General features: G+C 62.4%; 1 protein-coding gene across 4 annotated transcripts in view; it reads right to left on the reverse strand.

Moving 5' to 3' along the window:
* Positions 1-16,936, reverse strand: part of GSE1 (Gse1 coiled-coil protein) — a 194,380-nt gene continuing 177,444 nt past the window's right edge. The window contains exons 5-19 of one of the 4 annotated variants that reach the window (XM_025203090.1): positions 15,656-15,840; positions 14,486-14,683; positions 13,544-13,735; positions 13,111-13,451; positions 12,273-12,597; positions 9,029-9,627; positions 8,017-8,129; positions 6,687-6,957; positions 5,991-6,098; positions 5,281-5,643; positions 3,669-3,953; positions 1,898-2,001; positions 1,012-1,142; positions 473-675; positions 1-272 (exon numbers count right to left, since the gene is read on the reverse strand). In XM_025203090.1, coding sequence (XP_025058875.1) covers positions 232-272; positions 473-675; positions 1,012-1,142; positions 1,898-2,001; positions 3,669-3,953; positions 5,281-5,643; positions 5,991-6,098; positions 6,687-6,957; positions 8,017-8,129; positions 9,029-9,627; positions 12,273-12,597; positions 13,111-13,451; positions 13,544-13,735; positions 14,486-14,683; positions 15,656-15,840 — 3,459 coding nt within the window. In that variant the 3' untranslated portion in view covers positions 1-231. Of the gene's footprint in view, positions 273-304; positions 1,143-1,897; positions 2,002-3,668; positions 3,954-5,280; positions 5,644-5,990; positions 6,099-6,686; positions 6,958-8,016; positions 8,130-9,028; positions 9,628-12,272; positions 12,598-13,110; positions 13,452-13,543; positions 13,736-14,485; positions 14,684-15,655; positions 15,841-16,936 lie in introns of those variants that run through there. The other 3 variants (XR_003093837.1, XM_025203092.1, XM_006022751.3) reach the window with 3 other exon arrangements.

Here is a 16,936-nt window from a genome sequence, read left to right on the forward strand (position 1 = left end):
TGAAATCGCAAAATCGTCGGACTCCGTATGAAAACGTCACCCGCGGGGGCCGGGGCGGGAGACAGCATCGGGGGTGTGCCTCCGGGGGTGCGGGTGTCGGGGGGTGATTCCAGCGCCTGTACAAACCACTCCCTCCCCCCCAGCCCAGCAGTAATAAGAAGGTACCTTCAGTTTGTTTATTCGCTTTATTTGCTTGGAGCAAAGTGCATTTCCAGTGGAAAGCCCATTGACTTAAAGGCAGGCTCGCGGGGGCTCGCCGTGGCGGTTCGCTCCTCCCAGGGCTCGTGGCTCAGCGGATGGGGGGTGATTCCAGCGCCTGTACAAACCACTCCCTCCCCCCCAGCCCAGCAGTAATAAGAAGGTACCTTCAGTTTGTTTATTCGCTTTATTTGCTTGGAGCAAAGTGCATTTCCAGTGGAAAGCCCATTGACTTAAAGGCAGGCTCGCGGGGGCTCGCCGTGGCGGTTCGCTCCTCCCAGGGCTCGTGGCTCAGCGGATCCCTCCCACGGCTCGCCGCGGCCCCGGCTACGCGGCGCGGTCTCTTCCCGGCGCGGCCTTTCGGCTGGAGCGACGCAGCGGCGACGACCCCGGGCCAGCCTCGCGGTAGGTACAGCAGTTGTACGGATATGGCAACGAAAGAAGCGTTCTGCGTTCTCGTAGTGTTGGTGGTGGCGTCTTTATCGGCGGATTTAAAAACAAATCAAAGAGTTGGGGGTGGGAAGGGAGGGGGAAGGAGGAGAAAAAAAAAAAATCCAACCCCTGGAAAGGAGCCTGGCCCTCGCCTCGGCCGCATGTGGCTACAGAGACTCGGCTGCGTGGACATGGAGAGCGCGGGGCGGGTGTGTCGGGATCCCGGTATCCTTTGCTTCATGCATGGCACATTCTCCGTTTTGTTTTGTTTGTTTTTTTTTTTAGCTTCAAACCTCCCAGTGAAAAATATTAAATATTCCAGGTAATAAAATAGATTATTATTTCTATACTATAGGTTCAGGCTAGTGCAAGGGGCGTCACCTGGGGTAACCCTTGAAGTAACCCCTAGACCACTGCATTGCAGGCAACGCAAGGCACTTTCTCAAGTGATCTAGTTCGGCCTGAAGTCGCTCCCTTTCCGAGACAATCTTCTGCTTCTGGGTCCTTAATTCCTGCAAAGGAGGGTGGGCGGGGAAAAAGAGACGATCACTACAGGCTGCCGAATGCGACGGGGGGAAGAGTAGCGTCTCTCTTCCCCTCAGCACCGCGGTGGGGGTGCGATCCGGCCTGATCTGACGGGGGAAGTCTCATCTCTGCACGCCCAGCACAGCCCCTTTTATTTCGGGGTAGCCCTCAAGCCACCAGGCCGCAGTGGCAAAGCTGGTGGGGTTGTTTCTATGAAGCCAGAGCCACGCGTTCTCCAGTGCCCGGCGCATGTTGACAGCCTGCCCTCGGGTGACTCTGCTGTTGGTGGGCACCAGGGCATCGGGGCTGGGGAACTGAAGGCAGCTGGCTTATAGAAGGGGATGACAGAAGATGGGCCATGAGCTGCAGGTCCCCCAAGTAAGCAAGGTTTGCTTTGCAGCACTTGTATTTCCTCCACCCTTGCTCCCTTCCCGTCCCTTCCCGAGTCCCAGGGGCTGCAAACCCTGCAGCCGGCCTCTCATTGAGAAGGCCGGAAGCTGAAGGAAAGCTTGTGACACCCTGTGGTCTGCATGCAAGGTGGCACCCCAGAGCTGTGCTGCTCACGGTGTCCCCGTCCCCTGGCTGGAGCAGGTGTATGCATGCCCGAGCTGCAGGCAAGCGGGCACCAGCTCATTGCAGCTGCCTTGAAAATCGGCACGTGCCCGCAGATAAGCTTCAGCCTGCCTCTGCCCGGGCTCCCACCGGTGTGTCCCTGCCTGCTCCCGGTGCCAGCCCCACTCACCGCCATGCTGTGAGACAGCTGCTCGGCCGTCAGACTGAGGCTGTACTGCTGGGCCTCCAGCCGGCGGCACTGGGTCTGCAGCACGTGCCGCTCCAGGTTTTGTTCTGCAAGCAGAGGAGACGCACTCAGTCACGGCGCGCGCTCGGCCACCCGTGGCCCTGGCTAGTCTTGGGTCACGCCTGGGCCTCTTACATTCGTGCACCAGCCCTGCCTCCCCCCTAACATCAGACGGCGTCTTAGCTTAGCCTCTTTCCATCCAGCTTCACCCACCGTGACAGTCCTACAGGCTACAGCACAGAGCGTGAAGAGAGGCAGCTTGAACCCGGCGGTCCGTGGGTGGCAGAGGCCTCCCGTGTCACATCCCTTTGCCAAGGCCTTGTGCCCGGCGTCTATGCTGGTCGCTGGTGTGTTCTCCAGCACAGGCCAGTGGTGGCTGGCTATGTCAGAGAAGCACCGGGTCCCTCCCTGCAGGGCTACCCCATGTCCTGGGGATGTCCATAAAGCACGCTTACAATGACTCTATACCCAAGCCCCCAGCCTCCAATTTTCGGGCCTGGGGCTAGAGCCTCCTGGTTTTGTAAAGGCAAGAGCTGCTCTAAAGTGAGCACACAGCTTGGGGAGGGGACAGGCCCTGCAGACGCTGCTCCAACAGGGCTCATAGCGCCTTCCCCTTTGCCTGCCAGACATTTAAACCCAATTCACAGGCACTGAGGAAGTGAGGCGTAATTAACTTCCAGATTATCGGCGGCATCGCAGGGCCGCACATGCTAACGAAGGATTTATTGCTGCGATACCGTGTGCAGGGAGGCGGTGGTGGTTGGGCACTGGGGGCTGTTGGTTCGAGCCCAGCAAGTAAACTGGGGGATGGGGAATGAATGCAAGGCCAAGTGAGGGCACAGAGCTGCTGGGCTGTGGCTGCGCTGCAGCGCTGGGGATTTGGGTCCCTGGTTAATCGCGGAGGGGTAATGGTGGCAGCATGCACGAGCACCTGCGTCATTGTTCGGGCTGGCAGGAGAGGGGAGGCTGCAGGACTGGGTCAAGGACCGTGTGGGAAAAGCAGCCCTGCTGTTTATCTGCCCGCATCGACCTTCCCCCTGGGCTCAGCTGTGATGCTGCACGGTAATGAGGCAGGATGCAAACCCCACCGTGCCGCCACAGTGAAGGCAATGACTCACAGCCCCTAGGGACAGCAGCCACCCGAGCCGAGGGTCTGGGGCGCACCGAAGGAAGCGAGCACAACACCTGCACCGCCTGCCCCGCTGTGGTGCCAGCCTGCCTGGGAGCAGCCCGTTTTTAGATGCAACAAAGCAGGCGGCGAAGGAGGGAAATGTTGAGGGACTCTGCGCTCTTTGCCCTCGGCTCGGTCCCCCAAAAGCAGATGCTGGGCTGCAGCAGTGGATTTGCACAGGCGCCTGGTGTCTCTGCATGGGGGGACACACGGGCAGACAGTGATGTTGGTCATCCCAGGGCAATTCCCCAGCCCCAGGCAGAGTTTTAATCCCCACTGCAGAACTGGGGGATGCCAAGGTGCCCGGTGACCCACCCAGGTCCCAAGAGGGCCTGGGGAGGGTCCAGGCTAGAGACAGATGCTCTGAGAGGCTCCAGAAGCCCCGAACAGCTCTGAGGGCTCTTCTGGAGCCACGACCTGCCCATTCCCTTTTCACTCCAAGGTCAGAGCTGGGAGCGAGGAAGGAAAGAGGCCGCAATGCTGAGCCATGGCTCCTGAGAGTGACATTGCAATGCAAGTGAGGTCTGGGTGCGGGTCCCCTACCTTCTATGTGCTCCTGGTAGGCTTCGAAGATGGCCTCGATCCCCTGCCACTTGGGCCGGGGGCACTCGTCCTCCTCCTCCTCCTCCTCCTCGTCCTCCTCTCCCTCCGAGTCGGAGTCCTTGTCGTGCTCGGGGGGGACGAGCCCCTTGCGCAGGGGCTGGGCATCAGGCTGCCCGTTCTGCTGGGGCAGGGGGACCCGGCTGGAGGCCTGGAGCTCGGGAATGTTGTAGTGGATGGAGGCGTCCACCTTGTGGTTCTGCTCGGCGGTCAGCGCGGCCGCACTGCCTGCAAGGGAGACCAGAGCGTGAGCGCTGGGGAGCAGCATGGCACCCTGCTCCCCAGGCATCACCTGGGGCACATCCTGGCCCGGCAGGGAGACCCCTGTGATCAGCCTCGCTTCCGGGCATCAGGCTGGATCGCTGTCACTGTGCTGCATGGGCATCTCGGCACACAGGCTGGCATGCACCTGCTGATGGTGGGGTGAGGAGACAGCCAAGGGCAGGGCTGCACCAGGCCTCCCACCCCTCAGCCACGGCAGGGCAAGACGACCCTGCTGCATTGGTCCCATCATCATAGGACCGCCCTGCATGTGCACAGGGCCTGTGTTACCGACACCACCTCAGAGCCAAGCCCCCAGCTGCCCCAGAGGACTTGGGACGAGCCCCCAAGGGGTCACACAGAGCTCAGCCCAGCAGCTCCTGGAGCCCAGTCGGGTGCCTAGTAGCCTGCCCTGCAATCATGCTATTTGCCCGCCCCTGCCCACGTCCCAGCAGCAAACTGGCTTCCCTCGAGACATCCATTTGTCTCCAAGATTAACTAACTCCCCTCAACCAGTGCTGGAGACGACTCCGGTGGGTTTTAACGGCTCTCACTCTGACTCAGGCGCTGCAAACATTTATGGCCCCCCGGCCTGCGTTTAGCATGCCGCTCCTCTCTGGCGTTCTCCAGCGCCTTGATTCCTTTTCCGTTAACAGCTGCTCCCTACACACTGGAGTAACTTTATTTCCTCCACTCCTGCCTGTCGGCGTTAACGAGCTCTTCGGGAAACGAGCCGTATTTTCAGTGTCTGTCCTGAAGTTCCCATCTTCTTTATTTTTTTTTTTTACCTTCTACTGTAATTGCTGAGGCTGTTTCAAGAGGATGGGAAAGCACAGATGCATCGATAATTTCCTGGGAACTTCTAGAAGCCGCTTAATGGAGCCTTCCCCTATCTGCCTGTGGTGAGTATTCACGTGATGGATGGCTCCTCTCCGCTAACAGTTGTGGCCATGGCTCTCCCTTGGGAAGATGTAAGAGACACCAGCCCGGCAGCCAGAGGCTCTGAACATGCTCCCCCCTGCGCTGGCTCGGCAGGTTGTGTGCGCACACGTTGCTCTATGGACACAAACCTCCCTGGGGTGTGCGGACTGGCCTGTGCGGATGCGGTACCTAACGTCCGGGTGCTAGTACCGTGCAAGTAATGCAACTGCTGTCTTTGGCTTTCGCACATGCAAAAACTCTTTTGTGGGGGGAAAGGCAGGTGCAGATTCAAAGCCAGGGCCCAGGTTGGAGCCAGGAGGGCTAGGGGCTGAGCTCCTATCTCCGCACCCCTCCGCCCCCAGAGGCCTGTTACCTTTGTGCTTCTGCAGTGCCTTCTGCGTGGACTGCAGCACGGACTCGTGGAACTGGTGCGCGAACTCCTCCGCCATGAAGGGCTCCCACGGCTTGCTCTTCCCGTTGACGCTGTGGGACAGCGGCACGGGGATGTCCTTGGCTAAGGGGCCCCGCACGTAGTTGAGGATGCTCAGGCTCTTCTTCCCCATATGCCCATCACTGAGCTTGGGCTTCTCAGCCGGGGCAGGAGCCGGCTCCTTGGCCCCCGGGGGTCTGGGTGGCTCTAACCGGCTGGGCTCGGCAGGCTTCGGCACGTCGGGCAGGGAGGCAGCGATGCCCACAGGTTTGTCTGGATCCACGGGGAGCTGCTGCGCTGCAGGCTCTTGGGGAAAGCACACAGAGCAGCGTGAGCTGCGGGGCTGGGAAGCAAAGCAAGGCTCTGTCTCCCCCTGTGCAGCACCCAGGGCTTCTGGGCTTCAGCCCCACGCACCCACACAGCTAGGGGCAGAGGTGAAATCCCCCCTTTGGCCCTGTAAAAGTCTTGAGCCAGCCTCTGGCTGGCAGCTGCCTGGAGCCTGCTCTTGCCAATCTCTGGAGGGGCAGAAGGGCCCATCATCTAGGAGAAGCACATGAGGCCCCATCATCCCTTCATCCCCGGGACCCTGTGCCCATAGTGGGAGCCAGGCCTCACTCCTGTCCCCAGCAAGCAGCGCCTGCCCTGCCCCATACCGGTCGGCGTGGTGTTGGGGCTGTCCCGCGGGGAGCTCTTCACCACCACGGCGGCCGGCGTGCTCTTCTGCTTCATGGCGTGCAGCAGCTCCACCAGCTTCTCCTTATCTGCGGGGTGGGAAGCGGAGGGCTGGAGCCACACGGGGCATTTTTACGAGGGCCGGGAACCTGCCCGACAGCCCCTGGCATGAGGCAGAGGCATGACAGGGGCAGGGGCAGGGGGCAGGAGGGAGGGACACCTGCCACTGTGCTGGCCTGGCTGAGCTGCCAAAGCCCATAACACCGGGCATGCAAACAGCCCGATGTGTGCCGGCACTAGGCCGTCAGGGCTGCATGGCTGGCAGTCTGGTTTCTCCCTGCTGAGGTCCTCAGGGAGATCTCCCAGGGTGCTGAGGTGTCAAGGCAGAGAGGGGAAGCCCTGGCATTAAGGGGCTCAGGTGCTGAGCAGAGCCAGGCAGCCTGGGGCAGGATGGAGAGTGAAGGGAGCAGCTCTGGTTGGCACACACAACCCTTGTTCCCAGCCAGGCCTGACCACCCAAGGGGCTGGGAACCCAATGCTGGCTCCCCCTGGCCAGTGGGAATCAAATTGGGGAGGGAGGCATGTCGAAGGACAGCAAGGAGGACACTGCTCCATCCTGCACCAGCTCTGCCCCACTCCGCTCAGCACTGCCGCGGCCGGGAGCCGGCCTCGCTCACCTTTCCTCTTCTCGGCGCTGATGTGGGTGAGGTTGAACATGGTGAGGAACCGCTTCTTCTCCTCGAAGTTGGGGCTGTTGTTCATCTCGTCGGGGCTGTAGCGGGTGGAGAGCGCCAGGCGGGGCGAGGGCGTCCGGCGCTTGCTCTGCACCGTCGGGGGCGAGGGGCTCCGCTCCCGCAGCATCCGCCGCCGCTTGCGCCGCTTCTGGATCAGCAGCTCCTCCTTCTGCTGCTGCGTGGTCAGGCCGAAGAGCTGCAGGAACTCCAGCTTCTGCAGGGGGTGACGGGGAAGGGGCAGGGCCCTGAGCGGCTGCAGGGACCCACGGGCCCTGCCGCAGGCTCCTAGCTTGCTCCGTGGGGGAATCATCCGTCCCACAGCCCCGCCACCCCTCCGGGAGCCCCCGGCACTATAGTCAATGGGGTGGTGGCTGCAGACGGGACCCAGCCAAAAGAGGGGTGGGTTTGGAGGTCAGCGCAAAGGGATCAGGGAGCACCCAGGGGCACTCATTGCATTAGAGCAGGGAGATATGGGCCAAGCCTAGTGGAGAGCTCGGTCTGCGGTGTGGTCTTACTGGGGTGTCCCCAGGCTGGGAGCTGTCTAAGGCACGGCATTGCAGACAGATCTCTGTGCCACGAGTAGGCTCTGGCCCCGGGAAGGCAAGACGAGGCACCTGGCATTTATCACGGGCTATCGTGAGGGCACTGATGGGTTGTAAGTTCACACCCAGCGTCCTCTGCAGTCACTCGTAAGGAGCATCCACATGGGGACAGACTAAAGAGGCTGGGTCTATTCAGCTGAGAAAAGAGAGGCTTGAGGGGGGCGCATGAGAAGGGTTTGAATCAGAGCTTCCTACACCTTAAAAGCTGGAAGGTGCAAGAGAGAGGAAGGGGGAAAAACTCTGGTCAGACCCAGGCCTCTCTCCCTTTCAGCATCCGCTCTCTGTGCCACGTGACACAGGAGACTGGGCCGGACGGGCTCATGGTCTGACCCATCGAGGGCAGCTCTTGATACCCAGAGGGGATGGGACAGGGCTGGCACGGATGGGGACTCTGTGGCCGTGATCAAGTCATTTCGCCTCTCTGCCTCAGACTCCCAGGTGCCCTGAGAGCAATCAGTCCTCTCTCCCGAGGGTCAGTTAGCGCTTGCCCAGGGCTCAGAGGTGAATTATTAGCAGACCCAGATTGTGGCTCTATTGCTATGGTAGGTCAAGCCACGGGGGCGGTGTGGGGTCTTGGGTCGTGGCTGTTCATGGCCCGGATGCTGCTGCTCCGCGCCTGGTCTGCCCAATGATGGCTGATGGCTGCCCGGGGGGCCAAGTGGGGGATATACCTCGGAGGAAGTGTCCAGCTTGAGTGGGGGCTGCTCGGCCACGCACCGGAGATGGGCCCTCACCTCCTCCTCATCGCTCTCGTCGTAGGAGTCGTCCAGGTCATAGTAGTAGCCTGCGCCGGGGAAGGAAAGGCTGGAGGGTGAGGCAGCGGAGACGCCAGCACCAGCTCCCCAGCAAGGCCCCACCAGCTCTGTCTCTCAGGCAGCAGGATTAATCCCACGCAAGTGTCACCAAGAGAGGACGGGAAGGGGGAATGGTGCCCAATGCTAGTACGGGGCAATGGGAGCCAGCTTACGGTGGGCAAGGCTGCCTGCGGCTGGGAATAGTCCTGAGTGACCCTTGGCTTTTCCCCGCTGCAGCAGCTGGTGGAGGGACTCAGCCCTCTCATGCCTCCCGCCAACCAGAGCATTGATGGGGCCGACGAGACCCCCCCAGACCTCTGTCCCCCACATGCCCACGCTGCCCCTCCACCCCGCTGTGCAGCGCAGCACGGGCTCATCCCCCCAGCTGCTCTCCTCCCCACTTGCTCAGCTCTATTAATATTTAAAGGCATCTTATTAGCCTCCGTTCATCATTTATTAATTGGGCATGTCGAGCATGCAGGATTTACGGGGCGGCTCTGATTTGCCACCAGGCGGGATCCGCATGCATGCCAGGCACGGAGACCCTAGGAGGTCCCCCCACCCTGGCCCAGGGCCGGCCCCACGTCCAAGGGGGTTGCACTCCTGACACAAAGACACCCCTAACCCCGGGTGCGAGAGCAGGCGGCAGCGGTGTTGTGGCAGCCTCTGCCAATGGACTTCATAGGGGTCTGGATCTGCAGCCCCTCTAGAGCCGGGCAGGGCACGGCAGGGCTCCCAGGCCCTATGCTCTATCCCTGGCCTGGGGGGAGTCCCTCTGGCCAGAAGCCCCCCTTGTCTTCTTGGAGACAGACTGAGGCCAGACCCAGACATCACGGCTCCGGGGCACTGGCAGTGACACCAAAGTCCTGGGAAACACAGGGGTGCTCACCCTTCTCCCGGGCTTCCCTCCGCCGACGCTCCTCCAGGTCCAGTTTGCTGACCAGCTTGCGGTGCTGCTGCAGGAACTCGTCGTACATGTACATGGGGTCCTGGCCCCGCGGCAGCGGAGGCCGGTAGGGCGAGCTGGGCTTGCTGGCCAGGCTGACCTCGCTGAACTGCCCGGGCTGCGGGAGCGATGCCCTTTGCTGGTTCAGGATGCTCTGCGTGGACTTCTCCAGCTCGGCCAGGAAGGGCGCGTGGGGGAAGCCGGCATGCTCGGCCACCCCGGGGGGCTCCCGCGGGGGCTGGTATTTGTCCAGGGTTTCCCTCTTCCTCGGCCCTTCCTCCAGCTTCTCGGGGCAGAAGACCCGCTCCACCTTCACCAGGGGGATGGCCTGCCGGCTGGGCTCGAAGGGAGCGGGGTGGGCGTGCAGGGAGTGGGTCTCCGGGACCCGGCGCGGCTCCACATTGGTGTCCATCAGGGACACGGGGTTCCAGAGCGAGGTGGGGACGGGGTGGTGCTGCGGCTTGGGGGAGATGAGCGGCGGGGGCCCTCCGAAGTGCTGGGGCTGCTCGCGCCCACTTGGCTCGTGGCGGGTTGGTCCCGATCTGCAAAGACAGAGACCCGTGGTGAGGCACGAGCAGGAAACAGGGCCACTCAGCAGGCACCCACATTACAGCAAAGCCCGTGTATCCATTCAACCCCCACGAAGCTTATATTCCCATTAAAGGGCTCTCCTAGCACATTTGCAGCTCAACGGTGCAGCATAGCTGCAGCACGAGCATCAGTAGATAGCTCCGTGCTGGCTCCCTCAGACCTAACCGAGGGGAAAGGCTTTCCCAGGGATGCTCTCCGGGTGCCGTGGGCACCATCGACGGGTGCTTTGGGGGAGCAGTGCAGGCACCGGCAGCCGAGGGGCTGGGAGGCAGCGTGGCCACCCTGCCCCGGGGGAGACAGCGCCCGTTGGCTTGCGCACGCTCCGCTCTCCTGGCAAGCGTGGCCTTGCAAACACCTCGGGCGGGATTGATTTCTCACGGCGAGAAAAACACACCGGGCGCCCTTTGAGAAACAAGACACATCTCGGGGGAGCCGCTGGGTGCTGGCAGTAGGAAAAAGAGAAACCTAAGGCACGTGCTCATGTTACAGAGGTGTTTAACTGAAGGACGGAAGATCAATTCCCGGAGAGGCACCCGGCTACGTTACGTTGCCCGTCGGCCCCGTGTCGGCTGTGATGGCCGTGACACCTAGTGGCTGCCCATTTAACTGCAGCGGGCACCGCACGCCGGAGGCTCAGCCGCTTCGAAGCCTGGCCTGCTGCAGGCTGGCACGACAGCACCAAGTGCTGAGCTCGGGGGCAGAGTTAAGGGGATGCCACTGACCTGCGTGCCCGGGGTCCCCAGCGTGACTTGGAGGGGTGTTGGGCTTGGACCAGCTTCCCACTGGCTCACCAAACTGAGACTCCTGGCTGATTTGAACCCTGTTACTGCATCATTTCCAAACCCAGTGGGATTCTCCCTCCACATCTGTGCCTTTTCGAGTGTCTGTGCTAATCGACAGCTGGCTGTTCCCAAACGGGGCTGTTTCTTATTCGTGACTGGTCGCCTCGGTCTCCCAGCGCTCCCCGACTGGACTGGGCTCCAAGCTCTGGACCCTTCTGCTTTTATTCATCTCAGGTTTCTTTAGCTCTGGGGCCCCCAGGAGGTCTCTCAACCAGGCCACAGCCCTTTCCCACGTGTGAGTGGCTTTCCAGGCCTGCTGGGAGCCCTGGTTTGTAGAGCAGGGCCCCTGGCCCAGGGAGCAGTCCTGGCCGGTCTATGCTAAGTGGGATCCACTCCTGGGGAAGCCACGACAAGCTAATCGGCCTTAGCCTCTGTTCTCCCGTGGGCAGGAGGGCCCCGCGCTCGGGAGCACAAAGCCAGCGACACCGCAAACCCTTTCTTAAGTAGCTGGCGAAGGAATCACACTGTTAGCGGGATGAATATTTCATGGGCCGAAGCTGTGCATTTAGCAGGTTTCCACTCCGCAGCACCAGTCCTGCGCGCGGCGGAGCGGCAAGCGCACGTCGGCACTGCCACTGCCATCGCAGCTGCCACGGAGCCGGGAGCACCACGCTGCACCACCCGCCGGGAGCAGGGGGGTCTCCTAGACAGCCACGATGGACCTGGATCAAGTGCCCAAGCATGAGTGCCAGGCCCTCCCCAGTACCCCCAGCACCTGTGCTGAGCAAAGCAGCATAGCATCCATTGCCTTGGGCCCCGCTGCAAGGAACAGATCACCCCTGCCCTTGCTAAGGCAAGCCTGGCTGGAAGACGGGCCCGACGCCCTGTGCTCTTCTCCCAGATCTGTGTTAGAAGTGACTTCACTCTCCATGTCCTGGGCCCAAGAGGGGCTTGGCACATGAAGGATGGAGCGGCTGTGTCGCTCCAGACTCTGCTCCTTGTTCCACCTGACTAGCGCTGCTGACAAACAATGAGGCCTGCAGGCAGAGCTGGCTGGAGGAGCTGGCAGCATGGAGAGGTGAGAAAGCCCATGCCAGCCAGCAGGAGAGGTGCAAGGGGGCCTGGCATCTGGCTGCTCCCCACCCCGACCACAGCACTCGGGTTGCAGACAAGCTGTGCGGCAGGGCCAGGCTGGCAGGAGGCTGCTTTGCATGCAGCTGGCCGGGGGAGGCCTCATCTGCTCAGCAAGGCAGCCTGCCACCGTCAGCTCCCTGCTGGACCCAGGCGTCAGCTGGAGCCCCGCAGAGACAGCGTTGTGAGCCACTTCAACCCGCAAAGCATCCAGGCTCTTCTGCTCTGGTGAAAGGGCACTGCTGTGTTAAACATGGGTAAGCAAAAGAGACAGCGGCACCGAGTGCTGCTTCCCCGTGGCAGGGTGCCGCAGCCCTGAGATTCGCGCCGGCTCTGCCGTCTGCCTGCAAACACTGCCAGCGCGAGCAGCAATTAGCGGCAACGGCATCAGTGACACCTGGTGACGGGCAGCTGGACCGGCGCCCCCACGCTCCTTCCACATGCCGGGGAGCAGCTGTCGAGCGGTATTACATCGCTGTCGCGGGCCAAATCAGAACCAGTGACCTAATGGGGAAGGACTTTTGAGCCCTGAGAGCCGCCCTCGCCCAGCCCTGCAAAGGTGCCGACCGGGCTCCACAAAAGCTAGGCTTTTGCATGTCTTTTGAACCACAGGAATTGCTCAGGCCGGTCTGCTCATCACCGCTGAGCCCCACACCAAGGTCGGTGCAGGATCCCGCCCTCACCTGGGGTTCTCCGGCCGGTGCTCGGCCTCCGGGGGGTTGGGCGGGCGCCCGATATCCAGGTGCTGCTCCAGGACCTGTTGCCGGAACTCAGACACCTGGGACTGGCGGTCTTCCTTCTCCTGCCGCAGGCGCCGCTGGCGTGCCAGCCACTTCTCCTCCTCGTTGGTGCGCTGGATGAGGAGCGCCGTGGCTGCGCTGCTCCCCGGCAGGGGGAAGACCGCGTGGTTGGAGATGAGGCTGGGCACGGGGTGGTGCGGGGTCGGGGGCTGGTGCAAAGGGTGCTGCACGGGTTTGGGTGTCTGGAGGCTGGAGTCCTTGAGTTTCTCTGCGGGAAAAGGAGACAAAGCCATCAGAGGGGAGCTGGGCAAGACTCAGGGAGCACTAGCCTTCTCTCCACAGACTGGGGGAAGTGTCAGGGATCCCTAGCCCAGCCAGGGAAGACTGGGCCAGGGGGCTTGCCTGCACAGTCTATGTTTGTTGCTTGCAATGCTCCCCAGAAACTCAGTCGCTAACCCCCCTGGCATGCAAAATCCAGGCTGAGCTCACTACAGCTTCCTTGGTGACCCGGGCCACCTCCTTGACCTCCCCAGCTGTAGGAGGAGGCCGGGAAGCTGCATTTGCTGTGGTAGGACAGAGCGGGCCGCGGAGGGACAAAGCTGTCGTCTATCCTCAGCACTGTCCTGTGTGGGTCCAGGGACCAGCTGGGCTGTAATTGCTGCTGCCGCACAGCTGGCAGAAGGCATATGGGGGTAAGGCAGGGTCTCTGCCACCTGCCACAGCCCCCTCAGCATGTGTGACCTGCCATTGCAGCCAGGCCACAGTAGCACACGGGACGTACCTGGCCTGCCGGGCGTCAGCTGCTCGGCCGGCTTGACACGCTCCTCCGCCGGGTGGCTGCGCAGTCCGTGCAGCTCCGACACGGGCAGGAAAGGGCCCTCCATGGCCTTGACCATGCTCAGCTCCTTCTCGCGGGCCCGGTCCCGCTGCCTCTCCAGCTCGCGCTCCCGCTCCCGCTCGCGCTCCCTCTCCTTCTCGCGCTCCCGCTCCAGCTCTTTCTCCCGCTCCCGTTCCCGCTCCCGTTCCCGGTCGGCTTCCCGCTCCCGCTCCCGCTCCTTCTCGCGCTCCCGCTCGCGCTCGCGCTCCCGTTCCCTCTGCCTCAGTTCTTCGTCCATCTGCAGCCTGGGAGGAGCGGGAGAACAGCGAGATGTTAGCACCCCCGCGAAATTCCCCTCCCTGCTCCCACCCCGATCCCGCGGACCACCGCTCGTTACCTCTCCGCCGTCAGGCTGGAAATCCGCTCGGACTGCAGGGCCGAGAGCGACGAGTGTGACAGCTCGGCGGGGTACCGCACCCCCGAGAGGTGCAGGTGCATGGCCGAGGGGTGCAGCGGTGGCAGCGAGCCCGGCGTCGGGATCGGGTAGAAAGGGGACCGCAGGGCGGACAGGCAGTACGAGTCGTCCATCCTGGAGGGAGAGAACCTGTCAGGCCCCAGAGCAGAGGCTGAAAGCCCGTTTCTGCAGTCAGCAATGCACTTGCTGCGGGAGAGGAGGCTGCTTGTGTATGAAGGGTTTTGGGATACCGAAGCCAGCCTGACCCTGCTGCTACACACCGCCCGGCGACTCTGTTGGGCTGAAAATCATTGAGACCCCCTTCCTTGAGAGCTGGGGGCCTCTCCCAGTGGGGATCCAGTCCAGTCCCATCATGTCAAAGAGCTCCAATGCAAGACCCAGGCCCAGTGGCTTCCCCTCTGGCCTGTTTAGCTAGGGGAGAGTTTCCCCAAATCCTCTGCCAAAGGGGAAACGTGGTGGGGGGCCCTCCTCGTGCTCTCGCTGCCGAGGGGATAATAAGAGGGGCTCGGGCGCTGCTCTGAGGAGCGGCTCAGACACAGGCACGACACGGAGGGCTCGTGCTCAAGGAGCTAGTTACGAGCCGAGCCGCAGGAATCCCTGCTGCTGCGGTAAATGACCTCCCTGCAATGCCTTATTACCACTGCACTGAGGCACCCAGGGAACCATCAATTGTGGATAAAGTGTACTTATTTCTGTGCAGGCTCGGCGGCCAACGCGAGGGTAATTGATTGCTCCGCTCTGACTCAGCCCGCGGCCCCCAGGAGGTGAGGCGAGCAGCCGCCGTCACCCGGACGTGCGGAGAAACACAATCGCCCCCCTCCAGACCCGCCGCGGCGCCCGCGTCTCCCGGCCTGGGGCTCTCACCTGAAGGCTGGGTGAGGGAAGGGGTGGTGGGCCAGGTAGCTGGGGTGGTAGTAGGCGGCGGCGGTGGCCGGATCCAGGCTGAGGGGCGGCAGGGAGGACATGCGCAGGTCTTCGGGCGTGTGGTAGGGCCGGAAGCTGCGCAGGTAATCTTCTGTGACTGCGCTGGGAGGCACCACGTGGTGAACAGGCCGCTGCAGGCTGGAGGGTGGGATTGAGAGAGATGCATGGTGACTTTCTCAGAAAACCGCCCCTCCTTGCTAGGGGTCGGGCCCGGGCTGGGGCACAGTCATGCGCTGGTAGTGGACGCTCACCGCCAGCCCCAACCTCAGTCTCTCCTCGTCCGCTCTGCCCCACCAGACTCCCTGCAGCCAGGGCACCGCACCTCAAGGTGCATGGCCATCTCCAAGGACGCTGGCCTGGGTCTCACCCAGCACAACGCAGGCTGACGCAGCCCTGGGCTTCAGCGTCTACAGCACGTCTGCCTGGGGGCGGCAAGGGTCATTCTGGGCACTGCTGCCCACCACCTCCACCAAGGATTAGTCCCCTGATGCAAAGGCAGCCACGGAGACCTTTGATGAACAGCACCTGTTCTCAGATCTGACTGGGGGGAAACGCTGTCTGCCCACAGCGCTCGGGGCTTGGAAGGAAGATTTCTAAGGCAGGTCTCATTTTAAGTGCGTGCAGTGCTGGCCTGGAGCTGTAGCGCTTGGTCCCAGCTGGGAGCTGCTCCCAGCCCCATGCTACCTCGGTTTGAAGGCATCTCCTGGGCCTGGTGTGGTGGGTTCAGGGCTCTGAAAGCCCTTTAGAGCTGTGGGTTGGGCTTGGATCACCAGGGTCACAACAGCTGGAAGTGGCATGCAGCACCAGCTGAGCTCAAAGCCAGGGGGTACATCCCACAGACACGGAGGCAGGCAAAGGGGCTGAGCCAGCGGACCAGAGAAAAGACGTAGCCCTGCGGACCCCCAAGCACCCCAGCGGGTGGGAGCAGAACTCGCTGCACCCCTCAGCTACAGCCACCTGCAATATTTCCAGAGCACGGCGAACCCTGATGGGAAACCCCCGCTCCCCACAAGCACCCCCAGCAGACAGGCAGGACAAGGCAGCCAGTTGAGGGACATAGAGCCGAGCTGTGCCAAAGCCGAGCTGGAGTCTCCTGGGCTGCACACTCACTTCAGAGGCGGGAAGCGGGAGTCCTGGACGACGGAGGCCGGCGGGATCCCGAAGGAGTAAGGTGCTCCCAGGAGGTGGGAAGGGACAGCGGGGCCCCCGGCCTTCTCCTGCGGCAGGGGCGGCTCGGCCATCAGGCGCTCCCGGCTGCTGCTGCTGCTCCCGCCACCTCGGGACCCTGCTTCTTGCTGCAGAGAGAAAGCAGAGGTGTCAAGGAAGCCCAAAGGACACAGGCATGTCTACATATGCTAACCTGCAATGAGGTCAGGCCAAACCAGCCATCCCACTGACACAGAGGATGCATGGAGCCAGCAGGGCCCCGGGGCACGGCAGTAGGATTTTCCCTCAAGCATGCACCATGCCACACCTGCTGACGGCAGCCCTGAACCGTGAGTGCAGGTCCCAGCACGCACCCACGGACCCCCGACACACTACAAAGACAATGTGCTCACACTCGAGGGGAGGGGGGGAAGAGATCCACAGGGGGCCCTGCAGTAGCCATCTCACGTGTGTACACACACGCACATGCACACACCAGCCGCTCATTCCTGGAGTCAAGCTAGCATCATCTGGGGTGGCAGATGCTCGCTTGCCATCCCAGATCTCCTGGCAACCCCGCCACACACAGAATGAGAGGCCGAGGGCACCGGGAAGCTGGCACAGCGGCAGGGGTAGGGCAGGGGGGTCTGCAACCAGCCAGTCCCCAAAGCGGCAATGGCATCAGCTGCGGAGACAGCTGCACGCCTTTGCCGTCACAGCTATTCTGGCCACGCTGACGCACGCATTAGAATAAGGAGAAGAGGCATCTGGGCGGGTGCTTCCCCCTCCCTGGCACGGGCAGGAGCTGCATATTCTGCACAGTCCTTGCAGGAAACCCAAGAGGGCCAGAGACCGGTGCCAGGGAACGGAGCAGGTGGGCATGCAACTTGCCTTTGCCGGGGGACATGGCTGACCTCAGGGCTGCGGCACTCGCTGGGCAGGCAACATTTAGCTCCTCTGAGGCACGAGAAAGGCCTTGCTTTGGGTTGGACTGCCCCTGCCAGACCTGATGCCCTGGTCAGCTCACCCCATCCTGGCTAGAATAAGCGCTAGGAACAGCTGAGCCAGCACAGAAGAGCGGAGGAAAGGAAACAGGGGGAGGAAGGAGAACAGGAGGAAGAGGGGGGAAGCGCCCGGAGGGAGAGCATTTCCAACGCGCTTGGAAGCCGCCCATGGCCACGATGGCTGGGCGCCCACGTCTGTTGCTGGGGAATGTGGCAGCCCCGGAGACAGGAAACACCGTGC

The sequence above is a fragment of the Alligator sinensis genome, unplaced genomic scaffold (genome assembly GCF_000455745.1).
Source record: "Alligator sinensis unplaced genomic scaffold, ASM45574v1 scaffold228_1, whole genome shotgun sequence".
NCBI classification, from domain to species: domain Eukaryota; kingdom Metazoa; phylum Chordata; order Crocodylia; family Alligatoridae; genus Alligator; species Alligator sinensis.